A 20,159-nucleotide genomic window follows, 5' to 3' on the forward strand; every position below is an offset into this window, starting at 1 on the left:
CGAAATTGTAGCCATGATTATGGTCTTGTGTTTGAATTGATAGTAAACAAGGTTGAATTTTGGCCAAGTTGACATGACCGAGTTTTATAGATCATTAAAAATATTATTCTTTCCGTTTCAGTATTAATGTCGTTTTAGCAAATAAAATTTGTTTCAAAATGAATCTCATTCTCATTTTTCATTGTAATATTGATTGCAATTTTTTCAATCGTATCCTTTAATTATTACTCGATACAGTATATTAAACACATTTATAAGATTAATTTCTTTCTCTATATAACAACAACTAACCCAATCAAACCTTCACGTCATTTGAAATTAGGGGTTTTAAAACCGATCTGGTCTAATAGAAAACTGCTAACCGAACTGAATCAAAATAAAAATTGCAAAAAATTGTGTTTAGTTTATATGTGTTTGGGTCATTTTCTAACAGAACCACGCGGTTCGATTTGGCTTGCAATTTGTATTTTGCAAACCGGGCAAAATCAAACCAAATCGCATTATGTTACAAAATCTTACAAACCATTATATAATTGTTCTTGCGAAAAACACTAAACTAAGTGACTTCCCTATAGGAACAGGGGAGCCGCAATGTGGTAGATTTTTGTAGCATTTTGGGGGATTTTGGTGCTATGACAGTGGTGTGTCTTAACCCAAGATGAATGTCTTGCTTATCCCTCTTGTGAGAGCCCCTATATGAGTTTGATGTATGTATTATCAATATTTGTCCGATCTCTTTTCCATTCTCCAAGGACCCTTTATATAGGATAATCCATGTTCTAATGGCTATTTAAGCCATCTTGTAACATTTGTAACCGCCCATCAATGGATTGTAACGTTTGTAACCACTCATCAATGACTTGTAACGTCTATCTCAATATCAATTTTCTGTTACAACTCTTTATCACCTCGGTTCCAGCTTACTGCAAATCTACTTTATTGTGTCGAGCTCATACCCGCCTGCTTATTCACTGTCGGTCCTGGGTCTCACCCCGACTTGTCCTTAACTACCAAGTACATTCCGACTTCATGTCCGACCAAGATCTAAATGAGTAGTAGTTGGATCTAGTCTCTGGGGGTGATCTCCTATATCGGCTCGTATTTCATTATTTGTCTGAGTTTGTACCTCGACCTTGATAAAAATATTCTGGGATGTACATATATGGTCTCCCATCTTAACCCAGGGGTTCATTTTGGTCTCTTACCTTAAAAAAAAACACATATATGGTCTCGAATCGGTCGCTAAATTCGTCACTAATTAGACGAAAATGACTAACATCATACATTTTGAAGAGTTAAGGGACCAATATGATTATTTTTTTAATTTAAGAGACAAAATGAACCTCGAGGGTAAGGTACATGACTAAAAAGGATATTAAACCTATTTTTTAATTCTTTAAAGAAATCAACAAGTAATATGCGTGTATTTTAAGGTATTTTTTGTATGATATTTATTTTGATTTACATATAAAAAAACATAATATTATTTATTTACAAATGCGTATATTTGAAATGAAATTGCTGTATATTTATTTATTTTTTAATTTTAATCTGTTGACCTTAATAATGATAAAATTAAAAGAAAAAGTTTAATTTACATTACTTTTGTATTCATTTATATATAACTAACGATAATAAAAAATAAATTACAGTGTTATCAGTCTAGCATAGTCATATGTGTGCACTTGCTTATAACTACACAATATAGTATTTCAAATTTATTTAAGAATTCAATTTAATGTATATTGTCCTTTAGACATCACATGAAATTTTAAGACGCTATTCATATTTATGCATCAAATTATAAACTTATTTTGAGAACTATAAATTTATTTTATGCTAATGTATGAATGACTAAACATAAAATTATGTTGTCGTCTATATGTGTATGTATGGCTCAATAAAAATCTTGTAAAAACGAACAAACCCAAACGACATTGGTTTTGTTTGCCTTGATCTAGTCTTGTTTCTAAAAGCCAACCAAATCAAAGCGAACCACACCTTTTTCCTTTTGTGGTTCGAATGACTTTTAGCGAAAAAACTTCCCAAACTGCACAACGAACACCCCTAATGGAAATACCATTAATCACCTGAGTTGAGATCCATTCAAGCATGCCTCTTACTGATCCTAAAAGTCATATTTACCGGCCCCTCACAATCTCTAATTATCGTGAAACAAAACTGACGCGACATTTCCTCTATTTTGCAAGTGGACTTGGTTTCAGTATATGATTCCATATAATTCCCCATCAAGAATGCTAGAATCCTCAATACATATAATTAATTTACCACTCTAATTCTTAACCTCTCATATGGACAGAACATCTCTTGGTGTCGATAATCAGGATCTAATTTTTCTCTTCCAGACTCAAGCTTATAAAAGGATGTCTCCTCTCTCTATTAAGGAATATGCATTTTCCTTTGATTTGTGGCTTTTTACTCTCGGTGTCGATAGTAAATTTTCAGCTCTTAACCCCTCTTGAGCTTACACACATGAACCTTGATGGGTTAACAAATTTTGTGATTCCAACTTAAATGCAGATGGAACAAAACCTATTAGAATTATTGACATAAGACATTCACATTTAATTGGAATAAGATTCTCTTGGGAGTTAGAATTTCTTATATTAGACCTTTCAGAATCTCATTATCATAATAATGGTGACTTTGAAAACTCAGTTATACAAGGATGGTCTTCCCATCATACCTAATTCAGTTCTAAACTACTGAATGATTGAAATATTTTTTATTGCATCATTCGTTCATGCCTATTTTGGAATAAGAGTTACTTTGGAGTTTAATTTTTTTTATCAGACAATTATGTCTCTCCTTATCATAATATTTGTATAAAGGATCTTTGTGGCACAGCTGATCCAGTTAAAAACTATCAAGTGATTGTAATTTTTTTTACTTTATTCATCCATGCCTATTTGAAATAAGAGTCGCTTGGGAGAAAAAATTTATTTGATCAAGCAATTTAGTCTCTCCTTATCATAATAACTGTATTGGGTTATTATATCATGTCTAAAGTCCACATAGCACCAATAACCCCGACCCATTCGCCATTACCTCGAGGGATGCACGAAGAGGACAATAAAGAGGTTAGGTGAGGTGAAACATGCGTCAGAGGCAAGGGGAAGCTCGCCATGCCCCATAATTGTAGGAGATGAGTCATCTAGAACACTCCCTAATCTAGTGAGTATTTCCTTGTCATAATCAAGAATGTAGCTCCAAGTCTCAATGGCTTAGCTAACCATGTCTCTCTATATTGTAAGGGATGAGTCATACAACACGCTCCCTACTGACGTCTAGCAATACTTTGATTATTGTAAAGACCAATTTCTAAAGACGTGTATCTGAATCAAGTCATCAAAATTGCTACTTAGGCAGCACCTGAAACTGACTTGTACCTTTCCCATGTTTCACACAGGTTTTCAATTGCACCTTGTGAAAAGACTGCTATTGTTGTTTTAGCTTCCATAAATTTATTTTGATAGAAGAAACTATTAAGAAACTTCTCTTCCAAGACATTCTAATTTTTCATGGTTTGTGTATCTAATCAAGGTACTAATCAATTACTTCCCTATGAGATAGTATGGAGAAAAAAATCTCAAGAACATTGTCTTTTCAAATTCTTTTTCGGCTCCAAGAGTTCCACATACGTCGTAACATTTTATCATATGGCTGTAGGAATCTTCATGGTCAAGTCTTGCAAAAGGGTTAGCATAAATGATTTGAAGTAACCATGTTTTCATTTCCATTTTCTTGGCATTCCTTGAAGGCCTTCCCAAGTGAGCCAATCTCCTTGGACTGTTGAAACATGACATTTATCACCACAATTGTTGTTGTGGTCTGACATTGTTGTTGTTATTTTTATTTTTATTGTTGTTGTTATTGTTGATGTTGTTATTGTTGTTATTATTAGGTTGTTGACAACTTCGGGATCTTTTCAATTGTCTGCCATTCTCGACGTGGCTGTTAGCCTTTTTTTCCAATTTCCACAAGTGTTCCTTTCAATTTCTGGATAAAAAGGAACAATACTTTTGTCTTACATCAAATTGTAATCATGTTAGAAGTAACATGAGAGAGAGTACGAAATAAAATAAAAAGAGTTAGAATCATATACAAAATTTATAATGACTTAAAATGTCAATAATTACAAATAAGTTAAAATTATGTCATTCCCTAATAACGACGCCATTTGTTTTAGTTTTCTTATGTGTTATTTAAATAGAAAATGGTATAGCGATTGTGTCAACAAAAATTATGAGTGAAATTGTTGAATCCATATGTAATGAGAAATATAGCGTACTTGCAATTATTACATTTCAAAAGTATGGAAAAGTTTTTTTTTTTAATTCTCTTGACCACATTTTTGTACATAAAAAGAAAAACAAATAGCACAGTAGAAACAATTATGATAGAAAATGTCAGGGTTAGACGTTGAAGTTATTAGTCTAACTTCATGCATATCAAATGACAATTATGCTCATTTTAACCTTCAATACATATGGTCATCTATTGCTCATCAATATTATCCACATCTAAAATAACATCACAATATCATTCATATAGACAATATGATATTCCAATACGAAAGCATAATGCTTCAACAATATATATATATATATATATATATATATGAATACCATGTTTAGATCAATGTCTATAAATCTATCTCATGATAGATTATTCTCTAGGCATAAATCTAACAACACCTATCGGCATTAGTTAGATTTACATATCATGTTATAAAAAATCATGTCCTTAATAGAAAAACCTCGAGTTACCCTTGGTTTAGACCTTTGATACCTAGATTAGGGATCATTTCATTAGGCATAGAAAGAAATAGTCTTGGAGGAGGTTGCACGAACAAGGTACGATAGTGTTGGACGAGTGCCCAAAATAGGGTTGAGCGTGCAAATTAGTGATAGTCACCCAAAGTGCGTGGTCGGTCTCCCCAAAGAGTGGTTCAAAATCTATGATCAACCTCATTTAACATACATGGTCTGCGAGGTGCCCAAGGAATAATAGTCTGAAAGTATCAGTCAAAGGGAAAACTTTATTCTTTGGGTTTTAAGGGAGATCCAGTCTTTCTTTACTCCATGTTACTCATTAGGAAGTGGAAAAAATAGTTTTTGTTGGCCCAAGAGTCCTCTATATAACCTAATCTCATAGTTGGCAAAATGGATCATTCACTAAACTTAAAAATCTCTAAGATATGCATACAGAGCCTCACATCATCTATATGTGTGTTGACTCTCTCAATCCTTCACTGTACATTTGACAATTACAAGACCTTTTCAATACCTCGTAGGTCCATAAGCATAATACATATATAACAGGCATTAAGAATAAGATGAAGGATAAAATATGTCTGATATATTAATTTGGGCATAACGTCAAGGTCACATCGAGTACATAAAATACATAAAAACATGCAAACCTAACCCCAACAAGAGATAACTTAGCTACACATGAAGATGATGGTTAGATAGAAGGTGTGAAGAAGAATTTTCCTTTTGGATATCACTGGGTCGATTCGTTTGACAATACCTTCGAGTATAATAACAATTTCAGCTCTATTTCATTGAGAGTTTTACTAAAATATAAAATGACTAATATTATGTAGAAAACTTAAGTCTCAAATAAACTACCAAGCTTCCATATTTATAGAATTTCTAGATATTTTTCCATTCACTAAACGAGAAATAAATTCGCCCTGTGGATCTTGCCTTTTACCTTTCTTAGCTTTGAAGTCTTCTCAACCACCTTTTCTTTGCTATCTTGAATTTTCTTGGTGGGCAATAATTTTTCCTAACGAATTTTCCCTACTTTCGACCCTTTAGGTTTTGTCTTAAATTTGCTGAATGAGGCAAAATTTTCCTAGCAAAATTTGGGAAAGATATTTTTTTTACTTAGAAATTGATCCTTTTTTCTTCGTTCTTCCATATTTTAACTTAAACTAATAAAAAAGATATAAAATAAGATAAATACTCAATTACTAGGACAATTCTTATTTTAGCATAAATGGAGGGTTTCTTGTGTTACTTTGTGTCTAAGTAAGCTAATAAGTGTGTGGTTTTAATAATGATAAGCAAGTCAATTCCCCAGTTATAAGCATATCGCAGGAAATTGGTCACATTAATATACTTAGTGCAAGTACATGTAGAAAGGATCTTCCTGTCACAAATAACCTAATTAAAAACTATCGAGAGATTCAAACTCTCATGACCTCACCGTTTATTCACTCTTAATTGGAACAAGAGCCCTTTTGGATTATAAATTCATTTTATCATATGTATTATAGTTCATTTATCATAATAATTATGGCTTTAGAAACATAGTTGTATAAAAAATGATATTTTTGTCACATGCAATCTGGTTAAAAACTATAAGTGAATGGATTTTTCTCTATCACTACTAGTTGGAGAATCAAAAGAGGATCTAAACAAAAGGTTAGAGATGAGCTTTAGAAATGCATGGTTTCCGCCTAATAATAAGTAAGACGGAGTATATATAATATAAGTTCAACAAAAGAATAAGTGTCTCTAACATAGAGGTGGAAGTTGGAGACTATATCATCCCTCGGGTCACACGATTTAAATATCTTGGGTTCAAAATACAAAATGATGAAGAAATAAAAGGGATGTAAACTATCAAATTCAAGTTGGGTAGTTGTAATGGAGAATGGCTTCAGGTGTTTTATGTGACACAAAGGTACCACTCAAGCTGAAGAAATTTTTTTATTGGACTATGGTAAGACCTACGATGTTGTACGGGACAAAATGTTAAGCGGTTAAGAATCAACACAAAAATAAAATAAGTGTAACATATATGAAGATGTTACATTGGATGTGTGGTAAAACTATATAAGATAGAATTAGAAATGAAAATTTTATATATATATATATATATATATATATATATATATATATATATATATATATATATATATATATATATAGAGAGAGAGAGAGAGAGAGAGAGAGAGAGTGTGTTGAGTAGCGCCTATAGTAGAGAAGATGATAGAAAATAGACTTAGGTAACTTGGGCATGTAGAAAGAAACCATGTAGATTTTTTGATAAAGAGAGTTGATTAGGTGGATAGAAGTAAAAAAACTAATAGAAGAAGAAGACCTAGAAACACCACTACAAATAATACTTTTTATGACAAGCTTTCACCTCAGACAAAAAATAACTACGGTGTAAACCACATGCACATATTTTAGCTAAAAAAATACTATCTATTCCCTCGGTTGAGCTAAAAACTGTGGTAAAAAGTTTTTATCAACCCCCTCTTCGAATCCAAGCAACTGCATTTTAGAATATTTTAAGTTTTTATTTTTTATAACCTATTACCTCAGTGATCTTGGCCACCGAGGGAAAAGTAAATTTTGATAAACCCTTTCTTTGAATCCCAACAATTGCATTTTAGCAAATTAATTTTTTTTGTAAGACCAATTACCTCGGTTATTTTAGAAACCAAGGAAAAAAAAGTAGGTATTGATAAACCCCCTATTCGAATATCAGCATTGGCATTTTAACATTTTTTTTTATTTTTTTAAGATCTATTACCTCGGTTATTTTAGAAACTGAAGGGAAAAGTAGCGTCTTTTATTTATTTTAGCGCCTTTTAATTAAGTAATGAATCATTATCATCTATTTATAAAGTAACAATGGTCAAGATATATATTGACAAATCATCAATTCACATGAAAAATTAGTGATCCACGTGAAACCCTCGTCAGCCAATTAGAACGTGAATGACAAAACGATCCATCTTGGATGCAAAGTCCTGGTATGTAAACTTAACGTACTGCAAAAAATGACAATGAAAGTAGTTGCATGAAGTATAACACCATTCTCTAGGATGAGCTGCAAGAAAAGGAAAATGTTTCAAGGTTGGTTTTTTAATGTAATCCCTTCTCTTGTAATTGCTTGTTAAAAATGTTTAATATTAGTTCAGAAAGCATGTATGTAACTTTGTAATGTTAGTTGTTATTGTTGTGTCAAGTAAACTTTTTAATGTTGTTGTTGTTGAGATTTAATGTTTAAAGATTCTATTGATTTTGTTGTGGTTGTTGTTGAGATTTAATGTTAAAAGATTTCATTTATTTTGTTGTTGTTATTGTTGTTGAAATTTAATGTTTAAAGTTTCTATTAATTTTGTTGTTGTTGTTGTTGTCGTCGCTGTGATGAGGAGGTAGATTCAAAATTTGTCAACAAATTAGATGTTTTACAGATTGAAAAAAAAGGTTAAAATAAAAAATAAAAAATAATTTATTTCTCCAAGGGTATTATTAAAAACCAAGGTGAAAAGTGGCGCGTTTTTTTCAATTTTGAAAATCCAAAAAATGCACTTGTTGGGGATGAACCCATTACTAGTGCCACTTTTTCCCTCGTTTTTATTTTGTTTATTCAAAAACTAAGGGGTAAAATAGCAGGTTTTCATGTCACTCATCATTACTTCGCTTGTGTAACTGAGGTTATATCCCATTCACGTCCAAGGTTAAATGAGGTTATTTGTAGTAGTGAAAGACTATAAAAAAGGTCATTAAAAAAGATCTCGAGACTAACAATTTTGATAGAAGCATAGTCATAGATATAATGTTATGGTGAAAGTTGATTCATGTAACTGATCACACTTAGTGAGATAAGGCTTGATTGTTATTGTAATGTTCTTTTACTCCTTATTCGAATGAGAGTCAATTGTGAGTTGAAATTTCTTCGGTAAGACATTTTATTTTCTCTTTTTTTAGTAAATTTAAAACCTAAATTCAAATAAAACCCATTTTGTGAGTTGAAATTTATTCGATGAGATATTTTATTTTTTACACCCGATTTCTCCGTTTACCCCATATAACCCATTTTTTCCCCTGCCCCTCCAGCAGAATCAGAATCTCTGCATGTAACAAATCCAACCCCTCCTCTGCCACCTGACTCCCGCTCCAACCTTCCCTCCCCGCCTAACTCTAACCCCAACTCTCCTCGTCTATTATCAATTTAGTCTCCTCCACCTCCTCCGCCGAGTGTAGCAGAACCGCCGACGAGTAGTACGCTGAGATCGACGCTAGTAAGTCTAGGTCCTATACATGTTATTTTCTAGTCTAAGCTTACACAAACTCCAGATATCAAAACCAGAGAGATGTTCTTCTCCAATATAGATTTGTTTCTCGTTTTTGTTTACTCAAACAACTTTCTGAACTCTAATTGCAACACTATAAATGACAACGTAGTTTCAGTTCAAACCAAACATACTCTGGCACCGATGACGTATCATTAATTTAGAAGTTTGCTTAAACGTCTTTTTTTTTGCCGATTGAATCATCATTTATTTAAAAAATATTGTTCCATTTGAGTATTGGAGTATGAGATTTAGGATGAGATATGAGAAGAAGATGAACAGTGACATGCATTTTGTCAGTAAAGAGAAAATAATAATATAATAATATTAATTTATCTTTTAATTAAAAAAAAAGAAAAATCTCAACATATAATACTTTGTTTGGCAGTAAAGAGAAAATGTAAAGAGATAATTAGGTGAGAGAGAATAAGAGAGAAAGATAGAAGAAATAGAGTAGATTTGAGGTATTGTTTGGTTTAAGAGAAAGAGAAGAGAAATAGAAAAGAAATAAGTGTTAATTATGTCTGAAAGTATAATAATACCCCTATCTTTTAAAAAATATATTAAAATTAATGTATTCTTTTAATTAAGACAAAATATTAATTTATTAAATTATTATTACTTAATTTTTTTTAGATACTACTTATTATTCAATTTAATTAACTAGATTATTCTCCCTAATTCAAATGATTTAAAATAATAAATTTAACTATTAATTAATATAGATTCACATAGAAAATTAATTAATGATTAACATATTCTTATTGATTTCATTTTATTAACCAATTAATTTATATTATTTTATCAAAAACTTATCATTCATTCATTTCTCTTCAATTCCAAGTCAGAGAAATTGCTTCCCTCTTCCCTACTTCTCTCGCTCCTATTTTCTTTCTCTTATTCCAAACAGATCCTAAAAGTATGCAAATTTATTAGAGTTAAATTATTGCTACATAGAATTTCATAAAATATGTGTTAAGTTAGATTGTAAGTATATAAGATGCAAGACTTTCAAATTTCAAAGGGATCTGGAATCTAAACTCCACCATAAATATGAGTATCAAAAAGGCTTTGGATCTCTTTTATCTTTGAGACTTGCTATACTTACACCAAAATCTAACACCATATGAAATACACTGTATCAACTACACATGGTCCCATGCAATTGTTTGTGTAAGCAAAAATAAAAAATAATAATTAAACATTTTAGAAAAACAAAACCGTATTATTATACTGTGTAAATGTCACAATTAGTATAAAAATAGCATTTCACTTTATCTTTCTCTCCGCACAAGAAAAATGTCTCTGCTAATACACGATGTAACATGACATCATTTAAACAGAATATTTGATACAGCAGTTTAATAAAGTTATCCAATTATTTGGAAAAGAAAGTTGCGACCTTGCAAAAATGGAGTGAAATACTTTGATCTTATTAGGTTAATTTACTGATGACATGCAGCAACCCCTGATTTGGCTCTGCCCAAGAAAACTGTCTCTATTAACTTGCTTGTTACTCCTCAAGTTGAGAGGGTAAAACCAAAATACCACCAATTTAGACAAAACATCACCAATCTGTTTAACTTTTTCTTTGTTTTTTTTCCTTATCATCACCAACAAAATATCACTTGCCAAAGATAAAACAAATTAAATACGTAGTATTATTTTAATTTTCATGTAGACAAAAGAATTATGTAAGACATCTCTGAGAACAGACAACAGAAGTGTATGTGTTTGTGTCTGTATTTGAAACCAACACCAATATTTATATTTATGTTTGAGTAATATTTTTTTTAAAAATTATTATCGAAATCGACATATCAATGTGAGTGTCGTGTTTCTGATTTCCGTTATTCGTTCACAAAGAAATATGGTGCAATGATTCAATTGAGGCCATTATTGGCTGACACATTCTTTCTTCTCTTCCTCTTGTCTATCGTTTTACCACACATTCCTTCTCAAATATGCATGTGAATATGTTGGGTGGACCCATTATTATAGGAATGAAAAATCAACATCCAATGTCAGTAGTATCTGCTGCATGGGCAGAAGAGAATTCAGATTGTATTATCACCCAATTTGCAGGAGGCAGAAGCCAGATACCATCATCATCATCATCATCACCTATCTATTTCAACTGAATTCTCTAATTAAACACTATTTAATTCCATTTATTTTCGTATATTATATGATTTTGACATGTCTATGATACAATAAGCATGTCCCCCAGGCTCACTATTTCGACCCTATCGCAAAATACCTTTGTTCTCTTCTTTAGACTAGTCCCCACAACAATTGTTCCACACATTTTAGTTATGATGGACAAAAAGGAAAAGAGGGAAGCCTTAATAGAATTTAAGGGGGCCCTAAGGGTGTGAGTGTGACGATGTAGATGCTTTATCGTTTAGGGACAAAATTTCTTATACATTTTTCATGATTTATGTTTTCTTGGATCGGATGGACATTATAATAAAATAAATGATCTTTAGACATAAAAAATTTGTTGTGAAGTAGGATGTCAAGTAGTTTTTGTGTGTATTTTTGAAGTGCGTGTATAATATAAGAAGATAAAAAGTAAGGAAAAGATAAATACACATAGGCTCACTTATAATATCAATATTGTTTTGAATAATATTTAACGTGTATATCTTCAACTAATATCAATAATATTTGTTTTGTAAATAATACAACAACTTTAATCGTTTTTATCGAAAAATTATAGTTTAAAAGAACTGTCATATTCTACCGTAAAGAATATAATACTTGAAAGCTATATTATTTGAGGATTTTTCACATTGTTTTCACCGACGATTATAATTCAAAAAAATTAGCATACTCTACTAAATCACTCCAAAAATTTTCACATGTTAAAAATTAGGTTGAAAAATTATGGTTCAACTTTCATATTAGCAGTAAGCTCTTCAACCATCGACATAATCTTACGATAGATACACCTTGCATCAATGTTAATAAATGCTCGTTTACTAATCAATAACCAACACCTTGTGTAATTCTGATTGAATTAATGGATCTTTAACTTGAATTTTTCCACAGGTCAAAGGTGCTCGCATTAGCAAACCATCTCCTTCACCACCTTTACTAAAAATATTACACATTAAATGTTGGTTTTTATACACAAATATACTGAACGGATTGTAGATGTTAAGGTGGTGACACATATTTTGATGCATTTTAGTTTTTACCTAACAATGTATTTAGGTGGTGGCTTTTTTTTATATAATTTTGGATTGATATTAACAATGTAAACCGGATATATTTTGATACATTTTAATTTATATTTTATTTTTCTAAAGTTTTCTAAATTTTTGTGTTTCATAATAAATTATGTTTCCATAAGATGTTTTGTATAAAAAAGAGGGTTAATCCGAAAATACACTTCCATATACACCCAATATTCTTATAAAATACTATAGAAGTTAATTCAGAACTGCTTTTTCATATACACTCTGGTTTTACTAAACGAAACAGTATGAATCTGGAAGTACATCTCCGAAATATCGTGTAAGATATGATTGAGTTTCTAAGATCCATATTGATTGAAAATTTGTATAAATATGGATTTCCCTCATGTTGTTAGCAAAAGACACAAAATGTTTCAATATTCATATTTCACGTTTGTCTACTACTATGGATTTCCCTCTTGAAATTAGGTTCATAGAGATTCTTTGTCTTGTCAATCTACAGTTCACACTAGAGAATTTGTCACGCTACTCAAACAATTGAAGAGTTGTGAAGCTCTATAATTGTTTACTCTCGATTGACAACGAATGAAAGATACAATTCAATAAGTTTGAACTGAAAACGAGTAAAGATTTAACTATTATGTGGAGTATATTTCACTGTTACGAAACAAAAGATTTGATCAAGGTGGATGTGAAGATTGATCAAAATATTTTAAAATGTTGAAACGTTCACAACCATCACTTGATAATAAGAACTAAAAACTATTGACTAAAAGTATAGTAAAAATTAAAAGGCAAATAAATTTCTTAGAGATACAAAATACATTTAGCCAAGAAAGAGTTTAGTTTTTGAGCTGAAAAGCAAATACCTTTCTCAATATCCTAAACCTTGTTGAGTTAAACCTATGATCTTTATATGTTATAAACATTTACAAGTACAGTAATGATTTTTTACGGTACTCTCCTAAGAATTTTGAGCACTCTTTCTTTTTCTTTTTCTGATTTTCGTCTATGCAATGATGAAATTGCAACGGAGGAGATGAAAAAGGAGAGACAAAAGTCCTAGTGTTCCAGAAAACTGAGGTGAACTGTTATAGGAAAGGAATTTATCACAGTAACAAACCGTACGGATTGTCTCATTGTTGTTTCTTGTCCCAAAAATCCTGCTTTTCTACTTACTCAACCTCTACCATATCTTTTCCTCTATCATGTGATCTTTTTATTCACTTTCACTTATTATTAATATTTTTTTTAAAAATTGAATAACAAAAATAATATATTAAAAATAATCAAAATACATCAAAGATAGTGAAAAAAAAATCTAAGATGAGTTGTTTAAATAATTGATTAGAGTATTTGATTAGTTGCATGGATATTTAGAAAATATAGATGAGTTGTTTAAATAATTAAAAAGTGTATAATAATATAAAAAATTAAATGATATTCATTTAAAGAACTCAAATATGTATAATGGATGTGGATACTCTAAGAGCATATCAGACTACACCCACTATAGTTAATCTTGTCATTCCCAATATTTATATGTCATTATATTATAATGACAAAGATATCCTTGTATTTGAAAATGTTGATGGTTAACATTTTTTTGGTATTTGAAAATGTTATTAAGCTAGTAATGTTAAATATCCATTTAGAATTAATTTGTTATTTTAAAAAAGAGATTTGCTATGTGTACACTTGTTTTGTGTACACAGTATGCGTACACCGTACATGACAGTAAAGGAAATTTTTCTTGAACATAAATCAAGATCAAATAATTATTAAAAAATGAAAATGGTATGAATTGTGTATAGAGATACGGTGTGAGTGTCATAAAATGGTGTAAACATATCATTTTTCTTTAAAAAATTATAATTATGTTATATAAATTGTAAACTGATAACTGATATTAAAAGATGAATCTAGTTAATTATATTTTGTAACTCTAAATATTATTTTAAAATATTGATAATCTAGAATACTACATTGATATATTTTCCTTATCTTAATAGGTAAGTGATATTGGTAACAAAAAACACTCCATTGAATTAAAATCAAATAAGTTAAAATTAGGGTTAATTTTGGACCCGGGTAACCAGACCCGCAATTCAGAGTCTCCATAGAAACGTTAAATTTATTTTTTTATAAATTATAAATTTAAAATAAACATATAATTATTAGCTGTTCAACTTAACATGTAAGATAAACAAGATATTGTAGTAGTAAATAAACTTGTTTTTGACTCAAACCTACATTTTTCTTTTTTTTTTACCAATACATTTTTCCTATTTAAATGTATTATTTACTGAAAAGAATATCAAATATCAAAATATATGATATTATTTTCCCAATGGTATAGGTTTTGTTGCCATGTCTACTTTAAAATGACTTGGACACAACAATTAAATCAAAACCTTAAAATATTGAATTTATAGGTCTTCTAACTTATAGAGTTATAGAGTGTTTAACATCCATTTTTCAATGTAAAATTCATACTCACATTTGATAAACCAAGACTATCGTGCCTCATTTATTTTTATTTTTTTAATGTGGTAAATATCCATTTATGATCCTTTTATATCTGATTTTTTTTATTAAAATACTTTACATATTCTCAATTTATCTAAATATGATGTATAAATGAAAAAAAAATATTTAAAATAAAGCGAATTTAGTTATAAATGTACGTAATTGGTTGTAGATAAATGCGAAAAGTTACTAAATATTTTGAAATATGTAAATCTGGTAAAAGAAAAAACTATAGTTTTATTTATTTTACTATAACAATAATATAGTAATTTCATATGCAATGTACGAGTGCGAGATATAGACTTTGGGGTGTCTCGTAAAAATTTCGTAGAATTTGATGTGTTAAGACATTGAAAGGTGGAGGTTTTATTGTTAGACATAAGAGGACTAATTTACGACTATTGGATTGAATTAAACGGTCAAGATTACATTCTTACAGTCACTCCTTCCCTCCTCCTGATTTTTTTCCCCAAGGTTTTCTATAGGTTCTTTCCTTTTCAACTTTGTGAATCGGTATTAAGCTTAAAGTTTTATTAAGTTTAGATATTTCAATTTTAAAATTTGATGAATAATAAAATTACTTTTAGACCATCCTCTCAATATTCACATATAATAGGTAACCAACATTTGAATTGAACCTGTATTCTGCTCCGGCCCAAAACTGTTTGCTTTTAAGTGCAACTTTTTTTTTTTAGAAAGTTTGAAAATATAAAAAGGGAATTTCTTTTTTTAAATTCAGTACAACTTTCTTTTGGAAAGTTCGAAAATTTAAAAAGAGAATTTCATTTTCTTTTAATTCAGTACAACTTTTTTTTTAGAAAAGTTTGAAAATATAAAAGGAAATTTCTTTTTTCACACTATTATAATAAGGGACGTATTTTTAAAAATTCCAAAATATCTTTGAATTTTTTGAAAATACATTTCCGTACACACCAAAACTTATTTTTGTCAAAATTTTATTCGAAGATGCATCTTTAAATTTGTTTAAAATTAATTTGAAAATATATCTCCAAAAATACCTCTAAAATGAATAATAGAACAAAATTTTGTAATACCATAACAGAAGAACGCTAAACCTACAACAACAATAGTTAGCGCAACCACAATTGGGTTGATTAACCTACAATAAATTGTAAAATAGTAAAGAATTGATATTCGAGACTGAAATCGTAATAACTATTTATTGGTGAAAGTTATTTTGTATAACTTCTTTGACCAGTATCATGTGTCTCTTTATTTCACATGTGAGCACACATAGTAAATTTTCAACGAGGTAGCAAAACATCATGATCATACCATTACAACTTATAAATTTATGGTGGATAGAATGAAGGTATGCCATGGTGGATAGAATGAAGGAAAACTTCTTACTTGAAAATTTCTATTCCACAAATAGCATTGGTTCTATTTTTCACTTCAGATGTATTTTCGAAGATACTTCTCTGCATTTCCAAACTAAATTTTGATTAAAATGAAGAAATTGTGCATTCGGAAATATATCTCTAAAAATAGAGCATTTTTGACATTTTATCAAAGACATGAAAGAAAGATAACAGGATGCGAAAAGAAATTACCTAATAAAAAAGGCTTTTAGAAATAATTGGACTGTCGACAAAAAATGATAAAGAGACAAGTAACCCGTAGATATTGGGGATTTTAGACATACTGTTGTGCTTCCTATCTTATTAGGAACAAACTTTTCCAAACTCTTAACCTAACTTTGGATGCATCTAATTTTCTTTCTGCAAATTGTGTCAAAAAAGTATACTTCTAAAAGATAATTTTGGCGGAAAACAAATGGTTTTCTTAAAGAGCTTAGTGATGAAAAATAGCGCAAATATTGTTATGTTAACAGCCAGCAAGCTCCTCATGGACAGTAGTTAACAATACAAGATTCTTCGACAAATTAAATATATCCATCTATATTCAGCTAGAAATGAGGACGGAAAGAGTATGCAAAGAGAGTTAAAGAGGGGGAAAATACCCTCGGAGCCATCATGTCAAAAAGAAGAAAAACTAGCAAGCATAGCATATGTAACGAAGAATCCCACCATGCATATTCAAAAGTATTAAAATGAATACTTAAAAAAAAAAAAAACTAATTGGAAACTTCATAATCACCCACACCGATGCATTATTAGGGTGTCAATGCAGGTCAGGCCTGCTAATCATGCCTGTTTTGCACGCATTTTTTTCCGACCTGAGTCAAAATTCTAGGCCCCAAAACATCTACAATGACCGTCCCACCCCATTTTTTCCGGACGCGTGCACTAACATCAATTTTTGCAACTTATAAACTTTAGAGGTGCATGACCCCCATCCTCATTGCTCACACACCCTCTACCATGTCAGTTCCGACCCGCCCTATTTTTTTCAGACTTTTGCAAGGCGGGCATAAACGGGACGTACATAGCCGTTTGCCACCCCTACCGATTATTGTAAGACACATAATTTTATGCATCATGATCCATGAACTGCAACAACTATGCATTTTTAGTTAGCATAGTCCAATATATAAGGATCTTTCAAAAGAGATATTTCTATTCTGGTGGCAGATTATAATTGAAATTCAGTATGTTTCAAAATATCATAATCACCTTTCTCCCACTTCTCTCTTTTTTCCTCCCAATAAACCTCATAAGTTTATTTTTTTTCTCTGGCTCTACCAAGCTATGGCAGCACAGCAACTGATCAATAAGTATCTTAATTTCTAGCAAACTAACTATCTGAAAAGGGCACTCACTCATTGGTTAATAGAGCGACTGTGTATCCTCCAATGGTGATTATACCTCCAACCATGTTATGCCAAATCACCCTGAAAAGGTCCCGGTAACTAACACTAGGGAGGTTGACAAACACATGACTAATAATTTAGGGATCACAGGCCAAGCAATTGTTGCACTTCAGATTCCCTCTACAACATTAATGACTAACTTTGAGGGTGTGCAAGATGAGCTACAACTCATGACCTTAAGTTTTTTAGAATAAATTCATGGATAAATAGAACCTCATAATAAATCTGTCATGGTTAAACCATGACCAAATAGGGCTCCTATCTTTTTTGTAATGACACAGAGCCTCTAAAAATTAAGACATCCCTGCTACTGGCCATTATAATGGCGGATCCAAGACCAAAGAAGGCAAGGCATCAAAAATCAAATCAGTTTGTTGCTATCATGAACACTTATCACCAAAGGTAACAAATACCATTAACAACAAAGGTTTGAGGAAAATACAATGGCAGAGTAGAGAAGCTCACTATTGTAGTTTTAGGTGTACAAAGGCCTAATTACATCACTAGTTCTAAAATTGTGTACCTCAATATACCTAAAGCTATAGAAATTCATCTCTCAATTTCTTTTCCTTTGAGAAATGGAGACAATTCCTGCACATAGTGGTGGCTGATGATTGGTAACACTAGCAAACCCGACTGGATCCACAGCAAGATAGCCAATAATGAGCAATTCCTCAAAAGTTAGCATTTGTAGTTTTAGAAAAGTCGCAGCCACGAAGCAGGGCGCAAGGAACATCATGGAAACACATCGAAACAGGCCAACAGACAGGTGACATTTCCCCCCTGCTTACCAACTAGCAGATACAGAGTGAATCAATCCTAATAGCAGATGCTAAACAAAAGTGATTAACCAATTAAGTCATCTATATCTACATAAACAAGTAATAATTAAACAACAGAATAACAGTACCTACATACTATCCATCCAAAACAGCTTCCAAACCTTATTAACTAAAAACTATCAAATAACTTACAAATTCCAGCCCCAAAAAACCAGAATGCAATCGCACTTTCTAACACTCTCGATTCAGGTCCACCTTGATTTTATTGTTTCCCAATCGCACATCAATAATACTTCCTCGGCCTTCCACGCTTCTTACCCGTTCCCGAACCCCTGGGAGCAACACCATTCGAAACAACACCTGATCTTGTCGTCACCCTTGCAGGCGTAGCAACCACAACATCCCTCGGCGGCACCACCGGCATTACATTATTCCCACCATTCTCCACTGGCACAGGCGCCGGCATCCAATTCGGCAGCGACGAAGCCGGCTGCACCGAAGCAGACTGAAACGAAGCTGCAGCAGGCTGAAACGGAGCAGCAGCCTGAACCGATATCGGCACCGGAACCGTTTCCGTCTCTGGCAGTTCAGTCTCTTTCTCTTCTGAACCAACATTCCCAAGAACAAAACCCATCGGAAAAAAACCCCAGCAACAATAATAAGCATCTTGCCCCGGAACTAACGGCGGCAGAGACGGAATATTAACACCGTGAAAAGATCTTTCACAATTAGGACATTTCAAACAGTAACCCTCATAAACCTTAGGAAACTCATACAAACGGTAACAGTAAGGACAAGCAGTCCAAAAAGTCGCGTTCCTACGACGCGCGTTTTCATCAGCAGCTATTCCATCTCTAGCAGCAGCAGCACTGTTCCTTGGACCGGCTCCAGTTTCCGGTCCAGGTACAGGACCGGTTCTCCGAACCGGCCCTGGCACCGGCACCTTATCTTGCTGAACCCAACCGGGAACAGACAAATCAACCCGAGAGAAAAACGAGAGCTCTTTATCATAGTTCGACTTCTTGATTGGATCGGAGAGAACCGCCCAAGCATCAGCAACAAGCTTGAAAGCATGATCGGCGAAATGAAACCTGCTTTTATCCGGATGCAGGAGAAGAGCGAGACGGCGGTACTGTTTCTTGATGAGGTCACCGTCGTCGGATCGGCGATCGATTTGGAGGATGGAGTACCAGTCAGGGTTGTTGTTGACGCGTTTCTCGGAGGCGATGAGAACGTCGATGATGGCTAAGATCTGATCGGAACCTTCGAGAAGAGGTTCGGTTTCTTGAGCTAAGATTGCGAATTCTTTTGAACCCATTAGATCTCGGTTCTGTAAGAGCTTCTCTGAGATTCCGAGTAACCGTTCAGCTTCTAATCGAGTTGCGCTCAGCATTTTTTTGTTGTTTGAAAGATTGATGAGTTTTGAGTTTTGAGTTTGTGAGAGTGTGAGTGGATGAATTGAAATGAAATGGTAGCAAGTAAGTAGTACTCCGTAGCTGGAAGTGTTCAGACTTCAGAGTAGGAAACTTAATACTAGTCAAAAAGTAATAGTATAATAATATATATTAAAATTTAATGTATTTTTCTTTTTTTTTTTATGATAATTTAATATATTTTCTAAAAATAATGTTAAAAACATACTTTAGTATATTAAAATTTATTATATTTTTACTTATTTTTGTTATTTATATTAAAAATAATTATTTCTTATTTTACATTAATAA

The 20,159-nt window shown here is 31.8% G+C and overlaps 1 protein-coding gene across 1 annotated transcript; it reads right to left on the reverse strand.

The window, feature by feature from the left end:
- Positions 1-18,007: 18,007 nt before the first annotated feature.
- On the reverse strand, positions 18,008-19,948 carry LOC131620667 (uncharacterized). The gene has a single exon (XM_058891800.1). The coding sequence runs from the start codon at positions 19,826-19,828 to the stop codon at positions 18,719-18,721; it is 1,110 nt and encodes a 369-aa protein (XP_058747783.1). The 5' UTR covers positions 19,829-19,948; the 3' UTR covers positions 18,008-18,718.
- Between the last annotated feature and the right edge of the window lie 211 nt (positions 19,949-20,159).

The sequence above is a fragment of the Vicia villosa genome, linkage group LG7 (assembly GCF_029867415.1).
Source record: "Vicia villosa cultivar HV-30 ecotype Madison, WI linkage group LG7, Vvil1.0, whole genome shotgun sequence".
Lineage (NCBI taxonomy): Eukaryota > Viridiplantae > Streptophyta > Magnoliopsida > Fabales > Fabaceae > Vicia > Vicia villosa.